Source organism: Neomonachus schauinslandi, chromosome 1 (assembly GCF_002201575.2).
Source record: "Neomonachus schauinslandi chromosome 1, ASM220157v2, whole genome shotgun sequence".
Taxonomy (NCBI): domain Eukaryota; kingdom Metazoa; phylum Chordata; class Mammalia; order Carnivora; family Phocidae; genus Neomonachus; species Neomonachus schauinslandi.
In genome coordinates, this window is record NC_058403.1 from 213298898 (window position 1) to 213320808 (window position 21911).

The following is a 21911-nucleotide window of genomic DNA, read 5'->3' on the forward strand; positions in this document are numbered from 1 at the left end:
GGACTCACACCCCGTGTGGCCTTCCGTGTCTGGCTCCCTCCCTGAGCATCGTGGGCTCGGGGTCCGTCCCCGGGGCCTCGCGTGTGGGCGCCTCGCTCCTGGTCACGGCCGAGGGACGCCCCCATGTGGGGGGGGGATGCGTTGTGTGCAATTGTCAGAGTTTTGGGCTGCTGCCACCTTTGCTGTCCTGAGCCACAGGCAGCGTTTTGTGCAGGTCTGCTGTTTTGAAGCCACCGTTTGCACCACAGTCTTCTGACCTCTGATGCTACTGCTGGTCACCACCCAGGGCGGGGGGGGGCGTTCCTGGATATTTCTGGAGCCATCTGCCCTTCTTTCCAAACCAAAGACAGCGGATGAAAAACAAAACCAGCTGCTCCGCTTTGCCCTCCCTGCTGTGGGCCTCTCGTCCCTGGATGGGAAATCTGCTCCCAGGAAGGCCCCCCGGGGCAACAGCCCTGTCTGTCCTGAGCAGACACGGGGGGAGGCTGGCCCCCCCAATTCTGCTGCCCGGCCCCAGGTCTGTCCGAGCTCCCAGGAGACACCAGGTTGACCTGAATCTCACACTGGTGACACTTGGCACGTTCCAGCACTTTGCAGGGACATGGAGATGGAGTCAGGTGGTCACCCTGCTCGCCCCCCAGGGGGACCCCAGCGCTGACTTACTGCGGTGCTGGTTTTCCCTCTCACCAGGCCCTGGGCCCTAAACCTGGCCTCCAGGAGGGACGGGCACAAGGATGGCTGGGCACTACAGCAAGTCCCCGGTCCGTCGCGGCACAGGAAGTGGCCCCGAGCCCAGGGTCCCCGTACCCACCCCACATCTGCTGGCCCTTTCCCCGCCATCCCGCCCTCTTCCTCACCTCATGTGAGCCAATCTTCCCGCCTGTTCTCCGACTCCGCTCTGGGATCAGCCACGAGTTCCAGCCAGCAGCCAGGCCAGGGCAAGAACGGGCATTGTGGGGGCGCCTGGGTGGCTCCGTCGTTGAGCGTCTGCCTTCAGCTCAGGTCATGATCCCGGGGTCCTGGGATCGAGCCCCGCATCTGGCTCCCGCTTCTCCCTCTCCCACTCCCCCTGCTTGGGTTCCCTCTCTCGCTGTGTCTCTGTCAAATAAATAAATAAAATCTTAAAAAAAAAAAAACGGACATTGTGGTGGGAGTCCTGGAGGAAAGGCCCAGAGCAGGCGGACTCCACCCCACGCTCTGTCTGTCTGTCCGTCTGCTCCCCACAGGCCGCCAGGGAGTCATGCTGGTGTGTCTGAGCGGCCGCAGAAGGCCGGGGCAGCTCATCCCTCAGGGTCAGCCTGGCTCAGGGCATTGTGGTTGGCTGGGTCTGCTATAACAAACCACCCAAACTCCGTGGCTTAGAACCACACACATCCTGGGCTTAGAAGTCCAACTCGGGTCTCCAGGTGTGGGCAGGGCTGCTTCCTTCCAGACACTCCAGGGAAGGATCGTTTCTGGGCTTTTCCAGCTTCCAGAGGCGCCTGGCCCCTGCCTCCACTGTCACCACCATTAGACCGCAGGCCAGCCCCAGGGGACAGAGCCCACCCCAGCGGGACCTCAGCCAACCCTGGAGAGTCCGGGGCATGTGGGCGAGCTTCCTGCTGGCTGGGGACCCTTGGGGAGTGTGGAGATCATGGACAGCGGACGGGGAGGGCCTCGATGGGCCAGGTGCCCAACTCCCCCCTCTCCGGCCACAGCCAGCCCAGAAGCAGGGAAGGCTTCTAGAACAGGTAGAGAGCACCTCAGATACACGTCCAGCTGCATGCCTTGGAGGGTCACGCTGCCCCTGCAGGTCATCTTTTGTGGGTCAGCAAGGGGGATGGACAACAATGTTTAGAAATTCTTAACATTTGGGGTGCCTGGGTGGCGCAGTTGGATGGGCAGCTGACTCCTGGTTTGGGCTGAGATCCAGGTTGTGATCTCAGGAGTCGTGAATCGAGCCCCACATTTGGTACCCCGCTCAGTGTGGAGTGTGCTTGAGATTCTCTCTTCCTCTGCCGTTGCCTCTCCCCCTGCACTCTCTCTCTAATAAATAGGTCTTTAAGAAATACGTATATATATTTTTTTAAAAGAAATTACTTAATAGTGGTGTGCTTTACAAGATTTTATATATTTATTTCACACACACACACACACAGAGAGCACACTCGCAAGAGAGCACAAGCAGGGGGAGCAGCAGAGGGAGAGGGAGAAGCAGACTCTGATCAGCAGGGAGCCCGATGCAGGGCTCCATCCCAGGACCCCAGGATCACAGCCTTAGCCGAAGGCAGACGCTCAACCAACTGAGCCACCCAGGTGCCCAGGTGTGCTTTTTTTCATTTTACTTCATTTTGAACTAGTTGTGGACTAGAGAAAAGTTGCAGAACTGGAACTGAGAGTTTCCAGATGCCCCCACCCGGTTTCCCCTAAAGCTAGCATCTTACAAGCCAGGGAACAAGGATCACAGCAGGACACCCCAGGGAGTGGTGTCCAAGGAGACTGGGGAGGGGGGTGATGGAGGGACAGGAAGGAAGGCCACTAGGGGAAGCTGGGTCCACATCCCAAAGCCTGACCTGGTCCGGGGACCCTGCCCCGGTAATCGTCCCCCTCCTCCCCAAATCTCTGGGTCCTGCCACCCTTCCAGATGCCAGTCCTGTTCTTTGGGGGCAGCCCCCGCAGGGGCGCTGGCCTCAGATATGTCCAGTCCCTGCGGGCCACCTCAGGGGCGCTCCAGGTTCAGAACACAGGAGGCCGTGAGTGGTCTGGGGCATCACTTCTGCGGCGTTCTGCACCCGGGGTCAGCCAATGTCACTCTTTGCCCCTGATTTGTGTTTTCATCGGCCTGGACCCGTTGAGAGTAGAAAGGAGGGCCAGTCCAGGGCGGAGGGACACTGTGGCCGTGGACACTGGCCCTCGGAGCCCACAGGGACCAGATCTTCACCACCAGCCCTCTGCTTTCCGCTGTCGGACCGAGAGCCGGCGGGGAGACCGCCTGAGCATTGAGACCTGAGGCCCAGGGGACCGACCTCCCTGGCCCTGCAGGTGGGGAAGGGGTCCTGGTAAAGGCTGTCTCCTAGCCCCGGGGTTAGAGGGCGGGCGCAGGGGCCCAAGTCCGGGGCCACGTTCTGCCGCCACCTGCGGTGTGGCCTTCTGAGGGCGCGGCCTGACGTCTAGGTGCGCACCATGGCGCCGCATAAATGCAGGGGTCCCCTTCCGGGAAGCAGCGGGCTGTGGATGGCGCCACTCCCGTGCCCCCGATATGCGCACCTGAGGAAACAGGCTCAGGAAAGACCCGGGGTCCCGGCCCGCGCACCACCCCCACTTCCGGGCCGCGCCTTGGGTCCTGGCCTCGGGCGCGGGGAGACGTGCGCGGTCCGTTTAAAAGGGGCGCGGCCCTCCTGGCGTGGCCCTGAGGACAACAATCCCATTGGCTGGAGTGAGGACCTCGGCCACGCCCCCCTCGCTCAGTCCCTGGAATCCTATTGGCCCAGCTCCAGGGCCTCATCTTCCACAACCTGGGAGCCTGGGTGTCAGCCAGGTTCGGTGACGCAAACGCGTTGCCCGGCAACCGCTCCCGCCTCGGGGCAGAGGGGCCCAGCGCAGTAGCCACGGCGCAGGCGCGGCGGCCGCGAGTCCCCAGGGCGCGAGGCCGGGGCCCTGCAGTCCACCCTGTCCCCCGCCGGCGCCCTGGGCGCCCGCCACCCCCGGGCGAGACCCCGCCGTGCGGACGAGGAGGAGGGGCCCCGGGGAGGGCCTGCCCGGCGGGGGTCTCGGCGTGGGAACGGGCTGGGCGCCGCGGGCGTCCGGCCGCCGACGGCGGGGAGGGTTCGGAGGCGCGGGGTCCCGGGCCCCGCGGCAGATCGGCTGGAGCTTTTAGCAGCATTAGCAAATCCAGCCCTGGGGGAGGGTATTCCTGGAGGCTGGAGCCGGGCCGGCAGCCGCCGCTTCCGGCCGCACGCTCCCGGCCTCTCCCGTCCTCCGTCCCAGCAGCCAGGTTTGCCTCCTCTGGGCCTGGCTGGACCTGCCTCACTTTGCTCATCTGCAAAATGGCAACTCGAGGCGTCAATGCCTGTGTGAGCCTCCTAAGGCCGCTGTAAGAATTACCCGATTTAGGGCCTTAAAATGACAGAAATATATTCGATGACACTTCTGGAGGTCGGGAATCCCACACAGGACTCGCGGGCTAAACCCCGGCGTGGGCAGGGCTGGTCCCCCCGGGCTTCGGCCTTTTCCTGGCCCGCGGCCCCCCCTCCATCCTCACCGCCAGCAGCGCGGGGTCTGCCCATCTCCGGGACTCCCACCCTCTGCCTCCTCCTCGTGAGGACGTCCGGCCAGGGAATCCCCACCTCAGGGTCCTTAATCTCATTTGCAAAGTCCCTTCTGCCACTAGATTTCATAACCACAGGTCCCAAGCATGAGGACAGGATATCTGCCTACCCCAGAGCCTGACTGGGCTTTCTGCAGCGTGGAGCCCCCTCTGGGCGAGGCCCTGGGCCGCAAGAGGGTTTGGGGCAGGTGACCTGAGTGGTGTGGCCTGGCGGGGCATGGGGTTTCCCCCTACATCTGCCTCGTTTTCTCTCCCTACCCCATCACCTGTCCTCTTTGTGCCCCTCCCAGGACCTGCACACATGCCTGAAAGCCGCCACCCCTCCTCAAAACTGGGGGCTCGTGTACATGATGCTCCAGGTTATTGTTGGACAGGTCAGCCGGGAGTGGGAGATCTGGCTTTCCCAAGAGCCACCTACGTGTCCACCGCCTTGGACGACTGGGCAGAGAGGAGACAAGACGATAGGCCAAGGGCCCCATCCTCGGTCACTGGGGCAGAGTGGTGGCCCTTGGCCATCTGCTGGGCCCACCCTGCCAGCCCCCAGCCCCACCCCGCCCCCTCCTTTGGGACTCGCAGTGACCGATCCCTGGGAGATAGGACATGCGCGGGCCCCATGGCTGCTGAGGCACCCACAGCCAAGCAGGCGGGGCAGCCCCGAGCTCCTGGCCACACCCACCCCGGCTTTCTCTTCTCCCTGCCCTCCCCCCACCCGCACGGAGGACAGTGGCCCTGGCTCCAACCCCAGGACTGCTGAGCCACCGGAATGGAGCGGGCTGTGAGTCAGTCAGCAGGAAGGGACACTTACAGCCACTTGCATCAGATGTTCCTGCTGTGTGGACCCTCATGACCCTCACTTCTCTGGGGAGCTCCTGGGGCTTGGGGTTCCTGTCCATGGAGGGCCAGACGTGTGGGAACATGTGGGGAGGGTACAGGCCTGGTGGGGCACCAGCCTGGGACCCCCAGCCCCACTTGTGCTCCGTACCCCCAGCCACCTCGCTCCAAGTGCCAATCCTGATCCCAACAGCCCGACCCTGCTCAGAAGCAGCACTGGGACCCGGTCCTCCCACACCAGCTCGGGGCTTTAAGGCAGCCCTGTGCCCCGCTCTGAGTCAGGGGCCTGGCTTCCGGCAAAAGAGGGAGAGGCCCAGCCCTTTCCCCAAAGGCACTGCAGACATCCCCGCACCGTCCATATGGCCCCCAGCCCCACGCATGGGCCCCCACTGCTCTCTCCCGGTGTGCACACACCTCCACTCCACTCCCACGCGTGCACAGGCTCTGCCCCACACAGACCGAGCTCAGTGCTTCTCTAAACGTGCACAGACACACGTGCACACCCAAATCTGCTCACACTCGCACACACGCCAAACAGGTGCCTTGTTTTTGTTTTTGTTTTAAAGATTTTTTATTTATTTATCTGACGGAGACAGACACAGCGAGAGAGGGAACACAAGCAGGGGGAGTGGGAGAAGGAGAAGCAGGCTTCCCGCCGAGCAGGGAGCCCGATGCGGGGCTCGATCCCAGGACCCCGGGATCATGACCTGAGCCGAAGGCAGACGCCTAACGACTGAGCCACCCAGGCGCCCCTCGGTGCCTTGTTTTAAATGTTGGGGGACAAAGGTCTTTACCATCACCCCCTCCTAAGGTTGTCAGGTAAAATACAGGACACCCAGTTACATTTGAATTTCAGATAAACAATGAGTAACTGTTTGGGATATACTTATGCATTCACTGAAAGGTATTCCTTGTTTACCTGAGATTCAAATGTAATTTGGTGTTCTGTATTTTATTGGCTAAATCTGGGAGTATCTGCTGGGTTGTGGAGGCAGACCCTGAGCTTCCTGGGTTCCCCCAAACACTGCCCAGGAGGGGAACGCTGCATACCCAAGCCCCCCAGATCCCAGGGCTCTGGCCACTTAGCCAGGCCAAGGAGGGGGTGGTCAGAGGGGGCACCACCCATGACAGCCAGCTTGTCGCCTGGCTCAAAGGAGGCAGGGGGAAGCAGGGGCCCTAAGGGGGAAGTCAGGACCTGCCTCGTGTCTCCTCTGGGGTTCTGGGGAGTCCTGGGCCCTACCTGTCCTGCTGACCAGCTCTCTCTGTCCTTTGCCTCGGCTGGAACTGCACATTCCCCCCACCCGCCCTGCCCACCAGTGACGGTCACCAGGAGCTGGGCAGGCGTGAGGAGAAGGGGCCAGGCCCTAGTCTTCCTGCCTCACCTGGCTGGCAGACTACCTTCCAAGCCCCAGGGCAGGTCAGAGGCAGGTGAGACCCCTGGGGGTCCATGGACAGGTGGGCAGGGTGGCTGGCAGATACCTCTCAGTCCCCTCTCCCTCCCTGGGCACACAGCACCTCTGGGAACTTGGCCTATAAACAGGGCCTTCCTGGAGGAAGAAGACTGGCTGTCTGGGTCTGCAGCTGGGGCTCAGGCCTGCGAGCCTGCAGGCTGGGCACAGAGGTCCCTCCACTTGCCCATTCCCATTGGCAGCCCCCATCGCCCCCAGTGCAGGCCACACTGGGGTGGGCCTGGTTGGCTCCCCCGGGCCATCATAACTCAGGCACCCATCCTGGGGTCAGCCCCAGGGCTCAGACCTGGGGGCTCAGGCACCTCTGGGGGCATCTCTGACCTGACGTACTCAGGGGATGTGTGTGGACGAAGTGAGCACCCCTCTATGTAGCCACAGACACACACGCGCGCAAGCTCCTCGGGCTGTGCACAGAAGCCCGTCCCTGTGTGCACTCACACGCGGCCCCCACCTGTGGGGAAGGACCCTGTGCACACCATGCCCCCCCAGCTCTCATAGAAGGCTGAGCTCCCCCATGGTCCCCACCTTCTCACACACAGGGCAGGGGATTATAGGACTTGGCTCACTGGGTGGGCAGAAGCAGTGGGTGTCATCCTGGGGGGAGCCTGCCTCCCACCCCGGGAACACTGGGTGAGGTTGTCATGACTGGGGGTGCTACTGCATCGAGTAGGTGGGGGCCCTGGATGCTGCTCAGTGCCCCGCGGTGCCCAGGGCGACCCCCACAGAGAGCGACCTGCCCGTGTCACTAGTGCCGAGGGGGGGCTGCTGGAAAGACCCCAGATGGGGGGCCACCTCCCTGTTTTCCCACCTACGACACGGTGCCCAAAGAGGAACCAGCTGTTGGGGCTGTGTGAAGGTGAGGCGGCTGTCTGACCTGTGCCCAGACCTGGGAACAAATCCGTCCCCCCGCCCCCCACCGGCCGGGCTCCAGGATCAGCCCCCGGGGCCTGAGCTTGGCTGCACTTGGGGAGATGGCCCGGGGGTGGCCTTCATTCTGTTCCCTGAGGTCAGTGTGAATGTCAGCCCCCACAGGTCCACACACGAGAGTGAACACGGCTAAACACCCACCCTGGGGTGTAGACCTGCTTTGCTGCTGTGGGTTGAATTGCGTTCCCTTGGAACCCGTGAATGTGGCATCTGGAAATAGGGCCTCGTTAGGTGGAATTCATTAAGATGAGGTTGTATGGGAGGGGTGATGCCGGAGACGCAGAGCAGACAGCCACCTGAAGGCGGGGGCGGGGGCCGGGGGGAGGCGTCTGCGGGCCTAGGGACTCCAGGACTGCCAGCCAGCTCCGGAAGCTGGGAGAAGCGGAGAGATCCTCCGCGGGAGCCTTCAGAGAGGGTGTGGCCTGCCTAGACCTTGATTTCAGACTCCAGGTCTCCAGAATCTGAGAGCATAAATTTCTGTTGTTCGAAGCCTCCCAGTGTGCGAGAAGCTAACACACTTACACAACCCCTGTAGGCACACACACCCCCTTGCACACACGTGTGCACACACGCTCAAACACATCCATTCTTCTCAGCAGTATTCAGGGGGCACGTCCTGCGTGCCAGGCCCTGTGCTGGGTGGGCTCTGGGCGGGCAGTGGACAGATCTGTGCTGTCATGGAGCTGAGCTTCCGAGGAGGGGCAGTGACCCATCTGTACCCACCCGAGCCCGGCAGGTGACAGGGAGGGCCCTGGCCTGGAGGCAGAGGTGGGCGGGGACAGCCGGGAAAGGAGGGAGGGAGGACGAGGAGACTTCTCCTGGGCAGGCAGGTCTAACAGCCCCACCCCAGGCACCTGGAGCCAACGTGTATGTCTACACACACACACACACACACACACGCAGGGGATGCAGGAGGATGTGGGGAGTGCTGCCTGAAGTCAGGTGTGGCCTTGGCAGGCAGCACACAGAGGCTGCCCCACTAGAAGGGGATAATTCAGCTTCAGGTCAGCGGGGCCTGGTTGGGGGACAACCAGGTTTGGGTGGCAGAAGTCTCTAGTAGGACAAGCTGAGGCCTGGAGGAGGGAGGTCGGTCCACCCCACAGACTTGTACTTCCATGTGCCCAGGGTACGGAGTCAGGACTCTGCACCACAGTGCTTTGGGGACAGGGAGCTGGTCCAGCTCAGGAAGGGCCGATTCTACCCAAACCTGGGTCAGGGCGGGGGTGGGGCGGGCAACAAAAACAGGATGGTATTTTCCCCCTTGTCCTGGCTGCCCCCACCCTTTGGGCTCTTTCTTGGTCCCGGGTTCCTGCTCTCCTTGAAACATTCCTTTGCAGGACTGAGGTAAGGTCCTTCATAAATTTCAGTCCCCATCCCATACAGTGGTCCCCTTGCTCGGACAACTACAGGGCAAACTCTTGGGGAACTCCCTGGAGGAGGCAGCTGGGTCTCAAAGCCTGTTGGGGTACACCAGCAGGACAGCCGGAGCCAGGCTCTGGGAGGTGCACCAGGGGCCTTGGCAGGTTGTAGGATCAATCAAGACAGAGCCACAGCAAGTTCTGGGATTGGGGCGCTGCCAAGAGGAAGCCATGTATGTTTTAGGGAAGGGAAGTCGTCCAAAGGAGTCAGTGTATTCCAGGCCCTGGCCGGCATCCTGGGGGGATTGCCAGAGCGCAGGGCCCGGCTCCAGCTCGGTTCCAGGGACCCGCGGGTCTCCCAGAGCCTCAGGCAGCCCCTCCAGCACCCGCACCCCTCCAGCAACCGTCAGCAACCCCCCCAAGTCCTTCTCCTGGAGCCCCGCGCACCTCACCGCGCAGGCGCGTGGACACCCCTCACGGCCCGAGTGCGCAGCCGCACTTGGCCCGGAGGGCCCTCCAGCCTCGCTCCCGCTGTGCGCGTGTGGGCGGGGCATGCGGGGGCGGGGCATGCGTACGGGGCGGGGCGAAGCCTGGCCTATAAAGGCGGAGGCGGGGCGGCGCGGCCGGCTCCTCTCGGCGGCGGTGGCGGCGGCCCAGGCAGAGGAGTCCGCGGTGGTGGCGGCGGCGGCGGCGCTGTTCCCCGCGCGGTCCGCGCAGCGGGGTCCGGGCTGCGTGTCTCGGGCGGCGGCGGCGGCGGCAGCACTGCGGCCCCGGCCCGAGCCCGACCCCGGTGAGTGCGGCCCGGCGACCCTGGCCCGGCCCCGACCCGGTCTCGGGGATCGGGCCCCGCGGAGCCTCGCCGGCCCGGGCTCCCGGCGCGCTGGCCGCAGCCACTCACGCTCTCCTTTGTCTGCTCCCGCCTGCAGGGTCCCTTCCCCGGCCGCCCCCCGCCCACGGGCCGTCCCCCCGGGCCCGCCGTCCCCTCCCCCGCTGGCGGGGCCCGGACAGAAGATGGTGCAGAAGAAAACAGCCGAACTTCAGGGCTTCCACCGTTCGTTCAAGGTGAGGGCCGGGTGGGTTTGGGGTCGCCTGGGGCTGGACCACTCGAGTGGCCGGTGGGGGGGGCGTAGCCGCCCCCCAGGATTCCCCCCCGCCGGGGCTCGTGCCTGCCCCCCCTCCCCGGGTCTGGGGCTGCCCCAACCGGGTGTGCGCTGAGTGGGGGGGGAGGTCAGTGGGCCACAGTCCAGGCCCCAGCGCCTTGGGGACTGTTGGGGTCTTTCCTCCAAGAACCCCAAGTGGGGCCTGGGGCCCGCAGCCTGTGGGGGCACCTGGCAGTGTGTCCCCTGCAAACCCCAGCTGGGTGTGCACTGCCAGGGAGCTCAGCAGGCCGCAGTCCAGTCCTCAGCACCCTGGGCCTGTGGGTCTGTGGGGTCTTTCCTCCAGGGATCCGAGGTAGGGCTGCAGGGCCCCAAAGCCTTCCTACGTGGTCTACTGAACGGGGGAGTGGATTGGATGCCCCCCAGCCCTGCACCTCCCAGACACTCCAGGCCCAAGTGCTATTTCCTGTGGGAGCGGGAAGTTTCTGCGGTGGCCCCATGGCTGCAGCCGAGTCCCAGTCTCAGATGAGCGCGTCTGGGGGGGGCGGCAGGCAGGTGCTGGGCTGGGGCCCCACAGGGCTGGCTCAGGGGACGCAGTGATGTCAACGGCCGCCCCACCCCGCCAGCCGCGTTATGTAATGGCTTCCCTGGGCCTCCTTGGGTAGGGACCTGTTGCCCTGTAGAGAAGGCAGGACTTGCGTGTGCGTCTGTGTGTGTGTGTGTACACACAGACACGCTGCGCACCAGGGTGGGAGGAGCAAGCTGAGACTGTTTGGGTTAGAATTCCCAGGCCTGTCCAGCCAGCATCTCGGGCCAGCGTGCCCCACCCCTGCCCACATGCCTGTCATCCGCGCTTCCCCCCCACCCCCAGGGCAGCGACACCCTTGGCACGTCCATGTGTCCGGGGCTGGGCTAAAGGGGGGGTGGACCTGAGACGTCACTGGCAGTGGTCTGTCCCCTCCTGGGGCCGGGCAGGAGCTGAGACAGGGTCAATGTGAGGGGCCAGCACGGCGGCCAAAGCAAACTCGAACTTTCTGGATGGTTCCAGCTGCCTCCTGCCAAGGCCTCCTGACTGGAGGCCTGAGGCCAGCCCCAGGCCCAGCCGGCCCACATTGCTTGGGACCAGAGGCTGCGCCCAGGTGGGACTCTGGGAGTGCTGAGTGCTGTCCAGAACACTGGACAGGGAGCCTCGCCTCTGAGACGGCCCTCCGGGCCACTCTGGGACTCTACTCGCACCACACTGAGGTTGCTCCCTTGGGCCGGGGCCAGCTCCCTCCCCCCACCGTCCAGCAGCCGCACAGCGGGGACAGGCTTCTGCCAGGCATCTCCCAACACACTTTCCCCTTTGTAAGTGAGGAAATTGGAGGCGCAGCCAGTGCAGGGGTTTGCCCTGTTCTCCCCTGCACGTGGTGCGAGGACACGGGAGCTGGCTCTCCCCTGGGGGTGGCTTGGCCACCCTTTCTGCCTCCGAGTCGGAGGCCGGGACAGGCGTGTGGGGGTGGTGAGGGGACCCAGCAGGCCCCCTGGGGTCCTCCGTCGGACGAGCCGTGGGCAGCTTCCTCCCATGTCACCCACAGATGTCCGTCAGGCCTGGGGCTGAGGTCACCAGACCAAGGTGAGGTAGCTGGGAGGTGACATCGCTGGCTGCTGACTGTGAGCCCCTTGTCTATCCTTCCTCGTCATCAGCCCTTTATGTGGTTACCCTGGAGCCCCTCCTCCCAGGTGGAAGCAGTAACCTGGCGCCTCTGGAGGAGTCTTATCAGACGGCTGTGTGCCTGACTCCCCCGGGGGCCGGACCCCTCAGCAGGCAGGGCCAGGGGCTGGGGGGTGAGCCCTGAGCAGGCGGGCTGGAGTACTCCCTTCTCCCCGCTGCCCTGCCTGGCCTGGGCCTCCTAGCAACTATCTGCAGGGTGGGAGAGGAGGCGGGGAGGGCCTGTGCGTATTTTCAGCCGCTCCCTCTGACCTCTGCCTGCCTCCCCTCTGCTGCCGGCCTGGCTTCCGGGCCCCCTGTCTGTAGGAATCTGGCCCAGCTCCTTCGGCAGCGGGCCCCTCAGGGTCTCTCTAGGGCTTTCCTGGACTTCCTTCTCTGGATGACCCTCCAGCCAGAGCCTAGCCCCGGTTGTCCTGAGGCCCAGGGAGGGGCAGTGACTGGGCCCGGGTCACCCAGCATCAGCAGCACCACTGTGCACACAGGCTGCCCACACCCAGCGAGGCCCTGGCCACCTAGTCTACTAGGGTTCAGGGAGCGAAATTAGAGCTAACTCCTGAGGGAACCTGGCTGGGCCCCAGCCTCAAAGGCCTCACACCTCATGCTGGGGGCCATCAGTCCTCACCCTGGACCATCTGCTCTGCAGAAAGTTCTTCCAGCAATCCTGTGGGGCATACGAAATGGTTTCTCCAACCCCCAGCCGCCTTCCTTCCCTAGTCAGGGTCTGGCGCCCTTCCCCCAGTCGTGCGGGCTGGCGGGCTGCCTCCAGCGGGCCCCTCTGTCCCAGGGCTGCTTTCTTAGCTGGGCGCGGGGGCCTGGAAGGGGCTGTGTCCTGGGGGTGAAACGGGACTGGGCAGGGCCAGGCGGAGGGCGGCCCGGTGTTTCCGCTTTCCCGCCGGGGGCCTTGCAGGCCCATCTCATGGGCCTCCAGAGTCTGGGGGAGTGACACAGTCCGGTAACAGTGCGGCCACACACGGAGCAGTATGTGGGCAGGAGGGCAGTGGCTCCCCATTTGACAGAGGGGAAACTGAGGCCAGAACAGCAAGGGCCTTGCGCAGGAGGCCGTGGGAAAGCAGGCAGGGCCGCCCCTGCTGGGAACCCCGCCTGGAGGCCCGTGACTCATCCCCTCACACCGACCGCCCTGCTGCCTTTGATCCCGGGCAGCGCAGAGGTCCAGGTGGGCTATGGAGGTTGTCCCCATTCTGCAGGGTGAGCAACCAAGGTGTGACTCATGCCGGGCCCTCTGCCTGCTCACGGCCCCTCCCCGCACCGCATCCCCTTCCTGGACGCCCCAAGGGCCCTGGGCTTGGGGGGGGAGGGGGGAAGGTCCATTTCCTCACAGTCAGGCAAAGCCAGGCTTTGTTCCCCTTGACTTGTGGACACGGGGGGCTGGGTCACTCTCTGGGCGGGGCCTGAGAGCGCTCTCCTCTCCTTTTCCTACAGGGGCAGAATCCTTTCGAGCTGGCCTTCTCCTTAGACCAGACCCATCACGGGGAGACTGACTTCAGTCTGGAGCGCCCCGCCCGCCCTGGTGAGGGCCTGAGCGGGAGGGGCACTTCCCTGGCTGTGGGTGAGGGTGGGTGAGGGCCGTGGCCGGGGAGCCGCAGGGGCCGGCTGCCTGGTGGGCAGGGTCGGCCTCACCTCCGGGTCTCCCAGTACAGATATGCCCACGAGCCAGCCCATCGACATCCCGGACGCCAAGAAGAGGGGCAAGAAGAAGAAACGGTGCCGGGCCACCGATAGCTTCTCGGGCAGGTTTGAGGGTGAGTGGGCACCAGCAGGGGCGGGGGAGGGAGGGAGACGGGGGCTGGCCTGGGGCAGCTCTCAACCGCCCCCCCTGCTCCATAGACGTCTACCAGCTCCAGGAGGATGTGCTCGGGGAGGGCGCCCATGCCCGCGTGCAGACCTGTGTCAACCTCATCACCAACCAGGAGTACGCTGTCAAGGTGAATGCCAGCGCCCGGACGGCCCTCCTCACCTCTCCCCGCAGCGCCTGGGATCCGGCACCGGCTGAGGGTGGCGGGAGGAGGGGAGCTGGCATCTGAGCCCCTGGACCAGCAGCTGGGGAAAACTAGTGTCTAAAAATGGCCCCAGGGCCAGTGACTCAGGCCACCCCTGGGAATCTAGGTCAGACTGGTCTGAGCCCCCGAGGCTGGGCAGGAAGTGACCACAAGGGGCAGCTCCCTACGCAGGTGGCTGAGGACCAGTGCGGCTGGGGGCTTCGGTCAGAGTTGGCTCTTGTCTGCTGGTTCACCTCGTGCCATTCCTCAGGAGTGGAAAGTGGTTCTCCATGTTGGTCACAAGGATGGAAAGGTCATGCTTTACTTGGGGCCCGAGGAGGCTTGGCATTTGGGGAGATTAGGGCAGGCTTGGAAGAACCTCTTGAGTGTTCCTGTGTAGCCCCTGACCCACGGTATGGCCAAGTGGTCTGGGAAACCTGTTTCTTGGCCAGGCAGTGTGACCCTGTGTTCTGGGAAATCTTCCAGTCCTCCCTGGCGATGCTGCATCTGGGTGGGATGGTGTCCCAGGAGGCTGGCGGCCCAGGAACGAGGACCAGGTGCTCCCTGGTGAGCGGGGCGGGGCGATGGTGCAAGGGAAGTGGATGCTTAGCCTCCATTTTCTGCACTGGGTGCTTTCCTCCTCGGGACCCTGCTGAGCAGCCTGGCTTCCTCACACTGTTGTGTGACCGCCCGTAAAGCCGTCCCTCTCCTGAGGGACCACATTTTTCTCCATGAAGTAGGGGTCCTAGCCAGATTGCCCAGAGCTCCTCCAGCAGAGCGTGGCTGCTGGCATTGTGTCAGGAGGCCCGGAAGTCTGGTTGTCCTGCCTCTCTGTGGCACAGGTGTTTGTCCCCAGACAGGTGGCACAGTGCATAGGCTGGGCCCCGGCAGCAAGTGGACATCATGCCTGCCTACTGCAGGAACTAGCTGGGGGAACACCCCGCGTCCCCCTCCAGGCCGATGCACTGGACAGGGAACCCTGGGCCAGGGGGCGACTAGCCTGCCTCGCCGGCCCAGTGAGAGGGGGCCGAAGATCCAACCTGCGGAGGGGTCCGCTGTGGGGGCGCCAGGGTGCCCAGAGAGCCAGCACGTACCTTCTGCCCCCACTTCTGGGAGTGAAGGTGGCTGGGGGACCCTCCGGTCCTCAGAGCTCCTGGGTGCCTGTGGGGATTGGAGGCAGAAGCTGGCTTCCTGAGGCTGAGTCCCAGGAGGCCCACCAGGCAGCTGCCCGGACGGTCATGAAACTGGAGAGGTGGGACTTGGCACTGAGGCAGGCAGGGGCGGTGTGTCTGGCAGCCAGGCACCCCAAGGCCCCTCCAGCCCCCTGGGTGGTGTGGGAACCCACGCAGTGGCCACCAGTCTCCTGGTCAGGGAGGGGAGGCTGCCCAGTCCCAGGGACCCTGACACCCCTGAAGGGGCATTTTGTAGGAGTCCCAGACCACAGACATGCCCCTGAGGCCTGTGGGGTCGGGAGTGGAGAAGGCCCAGCTCTCTCTTTTCTCTTTCTGGCTTTCTTGTCCAGCCTGTCTCTCCCCTGGTGCCACTTTGGAGACATGTTGCACCTCCCCCCCCACCCCAAGCTTGTGCTGACGCCATAGTTCTGACTTCTGGCGAATTCTGGGCCCCAGGAGGAGAGCTCAGCTTCTTAGAACTTCAGATCTAAGCTCTAATGGGGTCTGAGGCATGGCACAGGGCAAATTTCTGGTAGGGGCCCCTTGGGCTTTGGAGGGTCTGGCTGACCCAGCTGCTCCGTCTCCTGCCCCACCCCCATCCAGATCATCGAGAAGCAGCCGGGCCACATTCGGAGTCGGGTTTTCCGGGAGGTGGAGATGCTGTATCAATGCCAGGGCCACAGGTAATGTGACCCACCTTGCCCCAGAACTGGGCCCTGAGCCATCTGTCTGTGGGTGAATGGGCCCGAACAGCTCATCAGCCCCAGCAAGCGTTTCGGGAGCACCCAGTGTGTGTCTCTCTGCGGGGTCTCCTGCGGTACACCCAGCGTCACACACGCAGTCCCCAGCAGGCAGGGTGGAGGCAGGCCGGGGCCCCCATGCTAGCCTTCTGTGGGCAGGTGGGGGCGGAAAGGGTGGGCCCCAGCTGGGCTGGGCGGTGGGTGCACAGGGTCCTCAGAAGCCTCCCTCCTCTCCTGCCTGTCCAACCCCCCATGCCCCAGGAATGTTCTAGAGCTGATAGAGTTCTTTGAGGAGGAGGATCGCTTCTACCTGGTGTTTGAGAAGATGCGGGGCGGTACGTGGAGCCTGGGAGACGCCTCCAGCTGCGTCTTAGTGGTTAATGGGCTGTGGGCCGGGCCACCAGGAGGGACTTTTCAGAGCTGTCCCTCCTGTGCATGGGCGGGGGGCGGGGGGGGGGGGGGGGGGGGATTGTGGGGTCTGAACTTCCTGTCCAGGCTTTGAGCCCAAGGAGGCCAGAGTGGGCACGTGCCTGTGGGGTGGAAGTGGGTACTACTGGGCGGTGGCCTGGAGACACACGGGTGACCTGCACACGTTCTCCCTCCTCCACGGCCTGGCCCCAGGCTCCATCCTGAGCCACATCCACAAGCGGCGGCACTTTAACGAGCTGGAGGCCAGCGTGGTCGTGCAGGACGTGGCCAGTGCCCTGGACTTCCTGCACAACAAAGGTGGGTGGTGGGGCCCACGTGGCCCCCGGGGGTGTCCAGCCTTGCGCCCGCTCCACCTGCCCCGGACTCCCAGACAATGCCCGCACTCCCCCCAGTGACTCCCCCCCTGGTTCTCCCCGCAGGCATCGCCCACAGGGACCTAAAGCCAGAAAACATCCTCTGCGAGCACCCCAACCAGGTGAGGGCGCCCGGGAGCGGCCTTCCGAGCGGCCGGGGCGGGGTTGGCCTGGACCCCCGCCTCACCGCCTCTTCGCACCCCTCCCAGGTCTCCCCCGTCAAGATCTGCGACTTCGACCTGGGCAGCGGCATCAAACTCAACGGGGACTGCTCCCCCATCTCCACTCCGGAGCTGCTCACCCCGGTGAGGCGCGCGGGCAGCGGGCACGCCCCGACGCGCTCCCGGGCTGCGGTTGCGTAACCTCGAGGTGCCGCCGCCGCGGAGCTGGGCGTTTCGCTTAGCAACAGCCGCTGATTGGCCCCGCGGAGGGGGGGCGGGGCCGGCTCCTGGCCGCTGATTGGGTGGCTGGGCGGGGTGGGCACCTGCCACCTGTTGATTGGGTGGAGGGGCGGGGCTGGGCCCCTGGCCCGCCTCTGATTGGCCTGGCGGGGCGTTGGGCGCAGAGGCCCCGGTGACCCTGCCTTCGGGCCCTCACGTGACGCCGGGAAGTCCCGGCCTGGCGGCGCTGCCCTTCCCCCTCGGCGGGCTCCTGACGCCCGGTCCCCGCCCGCAGTGCGGCTCGGCGGAGTACATGGCCCCCGAGGTGGTGGAGGCCTTCAGTGAGGAAGCTAGCATCTACGACAAGCGCTGCGACCTCTGGAGCCTGGGCGTCATTCTCTACATCCTGCTCAGTGGCTACCCGCCCTTCGTGGGCCACTGCGGCAGCGACTGCGGCTGGGACCGTGGCGAGGCCTGCCCGGCCTGCCAGGTGCGCGTGTGTGCCGGCCCCCGCGCCCCCCCGCGCCCCCCTGCGCCCCCTGCGCCTCGCGGGACCCCGCCCACCACCGTGCGCCCCCTGTGCCGCGTGCCCCCTGCGCTCCCTGAACCCCTCAGGGACCCCCACCCACCCTGTACCCCCTGTGCGCGTGCACCTCCCTGCGCCCCCTGTGCCCCGTGCACCCCTGCACCCTGCGGGGACCCCCAGCCACCCCCTGCACTCCATAGTTTCCCCCATCCCCTGCACCCCACCATATCCGCTCCACCCCTGCATCCCGCCACTGCCTTGATCATGGTCTCCAACGCCCCACATGTCCACAGGATAGTGCTGGCCTGCCCTCCTGGGGTTACACAGGCTTCTTGGCTCTGCGGCCTGAGAGAAAGCAGTTGGGAGTCAGGGAGCTGCCATGAGGAGAGACAGGGGTTCCAGCCCAGTGGCCTCTGCCCCACGGGAGCCTGGCTGCCCGTCAGCCCGTCCCAGGCAGAGTCCACTGAGCACTTGGCTGAGGCCGGCTCTCCCTTGCAGCCTGCGTCATTCCCAGGCATTTGGCCCCCCAGAGTGCACACCCCCCCGCCGTCCTGCCAGCTGATCTCAGGGCCCTCTGCAGCCCCCAGTCCAGTCTGCTGTCGGTGGGGGGGTGAGGGGGGCTGCAGCGTGTCCAGGTCATGGGTTAGGCCGCATGGTTGGGTCCTGGGCCCCTGGCAGAGCTCGTTACTAAGCTGGCGTGCCCGACTCTGGGTCCCAGCTGGCACATGTCCGTGTGGGGGCTCAGTCGCCCGCAGCGGACCTTTCACCCCCTTACTCGTCTGCCCCGCAGAACATGCTGTTTGAGAGCATCCAGGAGGGCAAGTACGAGTTTCCTGAGAAGGATTGGGCCCACATCTCCTTCGCTGCCAAAGACCTCATCTCAAAGCTCCTTGTCCGCGACGCCAAGCAGAGGTTGAGCGCCGCCCAAGTTCTGCAGCACCCTTGGGTGCAGGGGGTGAGTGTGAGCCCCGCTAGGGCCTCCTGCCTCCACACAGCCTCCGAGGGGCTAGGGGTGACTTGGAGCGGGTGTACGAGAGTCCTTGGGAAGGCCAGCAGCAGCTCCCCCGCTGCCGCATGGGTCTGGGGCTCAGTCTCTGCCGTCTGGGGGGGGCACGGGCGTGGCAGGAAAATCCACCTGCTGCTACCAGCTAGGGGTTGGGACTGCAGGCTCTGCTGCTCAGTGAATTGCTTGGCTTTGTGCCCCGGAGGCGCTGGGGCCTCTTTCTGCCTGGCACACCTGCACAGAGCAACAAGCCGAGGTCGTCCAGGTGTTGGGCAGGCCACAGACCCCCAGCAGAGCCTGCCAACCCCAGCCCAGCTCTCTGTCCCCACCCATCTGGGAAGAGCCTGCCATTTCTCTGGCCAGCGGTCACCCGAGCCAGGCTGCCAGCCCAGGGCAAGGAGGCCACAAGGGCAAGGGTCTTAACCAAAAATAGAAGTTGGCACTGGGCCTCCCCAGGGAGCAAAGACGGGCCCTGATCTCAGGGCGAGCTGGTGGAGGGGCACCTGTGTCCTTCTGGAACGTCAGGAGACCCATGAGTAGACAAGGGAGGGGGCGGGGAGCAGGTGTAATGGACCACTGCTGGGCTTCTGCCACATCCTGCTCCCCCTGGCCTGACTCCGTTCTAGCAGGTACACCCCTTGAACCCCAGTCACAGCCATCTGGGCACTGGGAGGGCAGCGGGGCTCTGTGCTTCAGCCCCGCCCTCCTGTCGCTTTACAGTGTGCTCCGGAGAACACTCTGCCCACACCCATGGTCCTGCAGAGGTGAGGCCCGCGTGGGAGCGTGGGGCCCAGAGCAGGGACCCCGGGGGGGCGGGTGGTTAACGTTAGGTGTTTAAAAAAGACAAGAAAGCTTCCTTAAGTTGTTGGGTTGGGGAGCCACCTAAGTGCTTGGGTTTTCCTGTACCAGTGATGGTGATGGGTTGGGCCCCCAGTGGGGGCGGGGGTCCTGGGGCCTGCAGCCCCTCCCCCAGGGTACTGCACGCCCCCGGGGGTCCCGAAGAGATCGTGATCACCTTCTCCGTGATTGCCCCTCCCCAGGAACAGCTGTGCCAAAGAGCTCACGTCGTTTGCGGCTGAGGCCATCGCCATGAACCGGCAGCTGGCTCAGCGGGAGGAGGACGCAGCCGAGGAGGCAGAGCAGGGCCCGCCCGTGGTCATCCGAGCTACCTCCCGCTGCCTGCAGCTGTCCCCGCCCTCTCAGAGCAAGCTGGCCCAGAGGCGGCAGCGAGCCAGCCTGTCTGCGGCCCCCGTGGTCCTGGTGGGAGACCACGCGTGACCCCTCGCTCCCTCTGTACATAGGTCACTCCTTCCCCTCCCCCACCCCCACCCCCACCCCCATCAAATCTAAAGATTTTTTTAAGCTGTTGCCAGCCGGTGACCAGCAGGCTGCCCTCCCCTGGCTGGACTCCGAGGCGCTAAGCTCAGTTGGGGGGGGGGGCTCTTTTTATATGAGGTTTTTGCTGTTGGGTTTTCTTCTCCTTTTTTCTGCCCTACCCCCATTTTTGTTCCCCTTTAAAGGTGTTAAAAGCAAAGCAGACGCCTGGGGAGGAGAGTGGGGGACGTGTGTCGCTGGGCTTGCCCGGTCCCTGCCTCCCCAGCCCTGTACTGTGAAGGTCCCCCGCCTGCCCCGCCCCGCCCTATGTGACTCAGGAGAGGAGGCGTTTGTCGTCTTCCAGAGCTGGGGGCACAGGGACGCACCCCCTCCCCAGCCTCACAGTATTTCAGGGACGGGCCAACCCCACACCTCCCCTCAGTGACACAGCAGCTCCTTCATCCCTCACCCGGGAGACACCCTGGTGGCCAGGTGGGGCGGGGGCTTCTCAGGTCTCCCTCGCGGCAGGAGGGGTCCTGGGTGCAGGCAGCTGGACTCCCCCCTCTGACTGACAATCGGGGCTCTCTCAAACCTTGACCTTAAGCTGCAGCTGACCCGGGGTGGGAGGGTGCACCCACTGCCCCCTACCCTGCCCACCCAGGAGGGCGGTGCCAGAGGAAGTGGGAGGGGCTGGACAGGCGCCCGTCAGCCAACGTGGGGGTCCCAAAGACCCCCACCCCGGGCACCCGAGTGCCCCTTCTCAGGGCTCAGTCTGACCACGGCCACGTCCCGCCCCTTGTCACCCCTGGGGTCTGGTGTGGAAGCTCTGTCAGCCCCTTCCTCCTCAGAGCCAGGGCCCACCCAGGGGTCCTGCTGAAGCCCCCCACCCCCCAAGGGCAGCGTCTTGACTCTGCCCACCTTCAGGAAAACGGCCGCCGCTGCCACGGCCTCCTTCCGGGCACCCAGGAATCGCCATGCCCGCCTCTGCCCACCTCGGCGCTGGGGTCACGTGTCGAGGGGCCTGCCAGGCTTGGGGAGACCGACGCCCCTCCTCGTCCTCGGGTGGGAAACACTATGCAATACAGGCCCCCCTTCTCCACGCACACGCGCTCCTGCTGGCCGGGGAGGGTCCCTGTGGCCCGCCCCCCGCCACCGGCTAGGCAGCGTGGCCTGGGGTCTGGCCAGGTCTCCATGGCAGGCCAGGGCCTGGAAAGCCCTCTGGTTTCTAGTTGTTCGTCCTGTTTTGTTAATTTTTTAAAGACATCAGTTGACTTCCCTTCCCTGTTCTTGAATACTTGAATGTTGGGGGGCCTCGCGGGTGGGGGGGCCCAGATGCTGTTTCTGTGGCAGTCTCTGGTGGCTGGTGGGGACTGACACCCCGTCCGGTCCCCCCGCTCGCCTGGATCTGTGGACTGGCCTTTCCAAAGACCCTGGGGGGGTGGGGAGGCCGCCCCCGCCCCCACTTCGTGCCCACCAGTGATCCCACGTGTTGCAACTGGGGATTCCGCCTTTTTGTAAAAAAGAAACAAACGGACCCCCGCCCGCCACAGGCGCCTTGGCCGTTTTACTCTGGAACGCGGAGCTGTGAGGAGCTTTTTTTTTTCCCAAAGGTGGGACAGCCACTTCCTCCGCCCGCCGCATGTCACGTGGGCCGTGGGAGCTGGAGAGACTGTCGGAACCGTTACTGTGAATGAGCGCCTGGCTCCCAGGCCACCCGGCCCTGCGGGAGGGGAACGGCCACGTCTCAATGTTAAGATGTGTAAAAAAGACAAAAAAAAAACTCAAGTTTTTTAAAAGTGGGGGGAAAACACCCAAGCACTTTAACTCCACCACACCAGGTGAATCGATACAGCTCATTTTCCTTACACCAACTGTCAATGCCGGAATTTTGTATTGTTTTGTAAGGATTTAATAAAAGTCATAAAAACTTGTGTGTCCTGGTCCTGGTTTTCTGTTTTGTAACAAGTGGCCCCAAACTATCTCGTGCCCAGTGACGCCGTGAGCCTAGAGCGTGGACAGGCGCAGCGGGCTTGGCTTGCTGCTCAGGGGGCCTGGGCTCCTGGCCGGTGGGCTCGTCCTCACGACATGCTGGGCAGCTCGACATGCTGGGCAGCTCGGCAAATCCGCGGAACCCAAGAGGGAAGGGGGGGCAACGGCGCTGGCCGGACCTTGGACGCTGTGCCATCACCTCCCCACAGCCAAGGCCAGGCTCGGGGCGCCCCAGATCCAAGCTCAGGGAGGAGGAAGGGAGCAGCTTCTGGTGGTCCTGCTGCTGACTTAGTAATTCACACCTCCCCC

General features: G+C 64.6%; 1 protein-coding gene across 2 annotated transcripts; it reads left to right on the top strand.

The window, feature by feature from the left end:
- The first annotated feature begins 8438 nt into the window (after window positions 1-8438).
- On the top strand, window positions 8439-21538 carry MKNK2 (MAPK interacting serine/threonine kinase 2). Of its 2 annotated transcripts, XM_021705076.1 has the most exons (16): window positions 8439-8537; window positions 9818-9953; window positions 11566-11603; window positions 12716-12873; window positions 13140-13227; window positions 13358-13459; window positions 13545-13642; window positions 15472-15551; window positions 15870-15943; window positions 16230-16334; window positions 16457-16512; window positions 16600-16695; window positions 17066-17260; window positions 18087-18251; window positions 19020-19063; window positions 19340-21538. In XM_021705076.1, the coding sequence occupies exons 1-16, from the start codon at window positions 8450-8452 to the stop codon at window positions 19575-19577; spliced, it is 1761 nt and encodes a 586-aa protein (XP_021560751.1). In that variant the 5' UTR covers window positions 8439-8449; the 3' UTR covers window positions 19578-21538. The 2 variants fall into 2 exon arrangements, with proteins under 2 accessions (XP_021560751.1, XP_021560753.1); XM_021705078.1 differs by lacking the exons at window positions 8439-8537; window positions 11566-11603; window positions 12716-12873 and adding an exon at window positions 9553-9681.
- The last annotated feature ends 373 nt before the right edge of the window (window positions 21539-21911 follow it).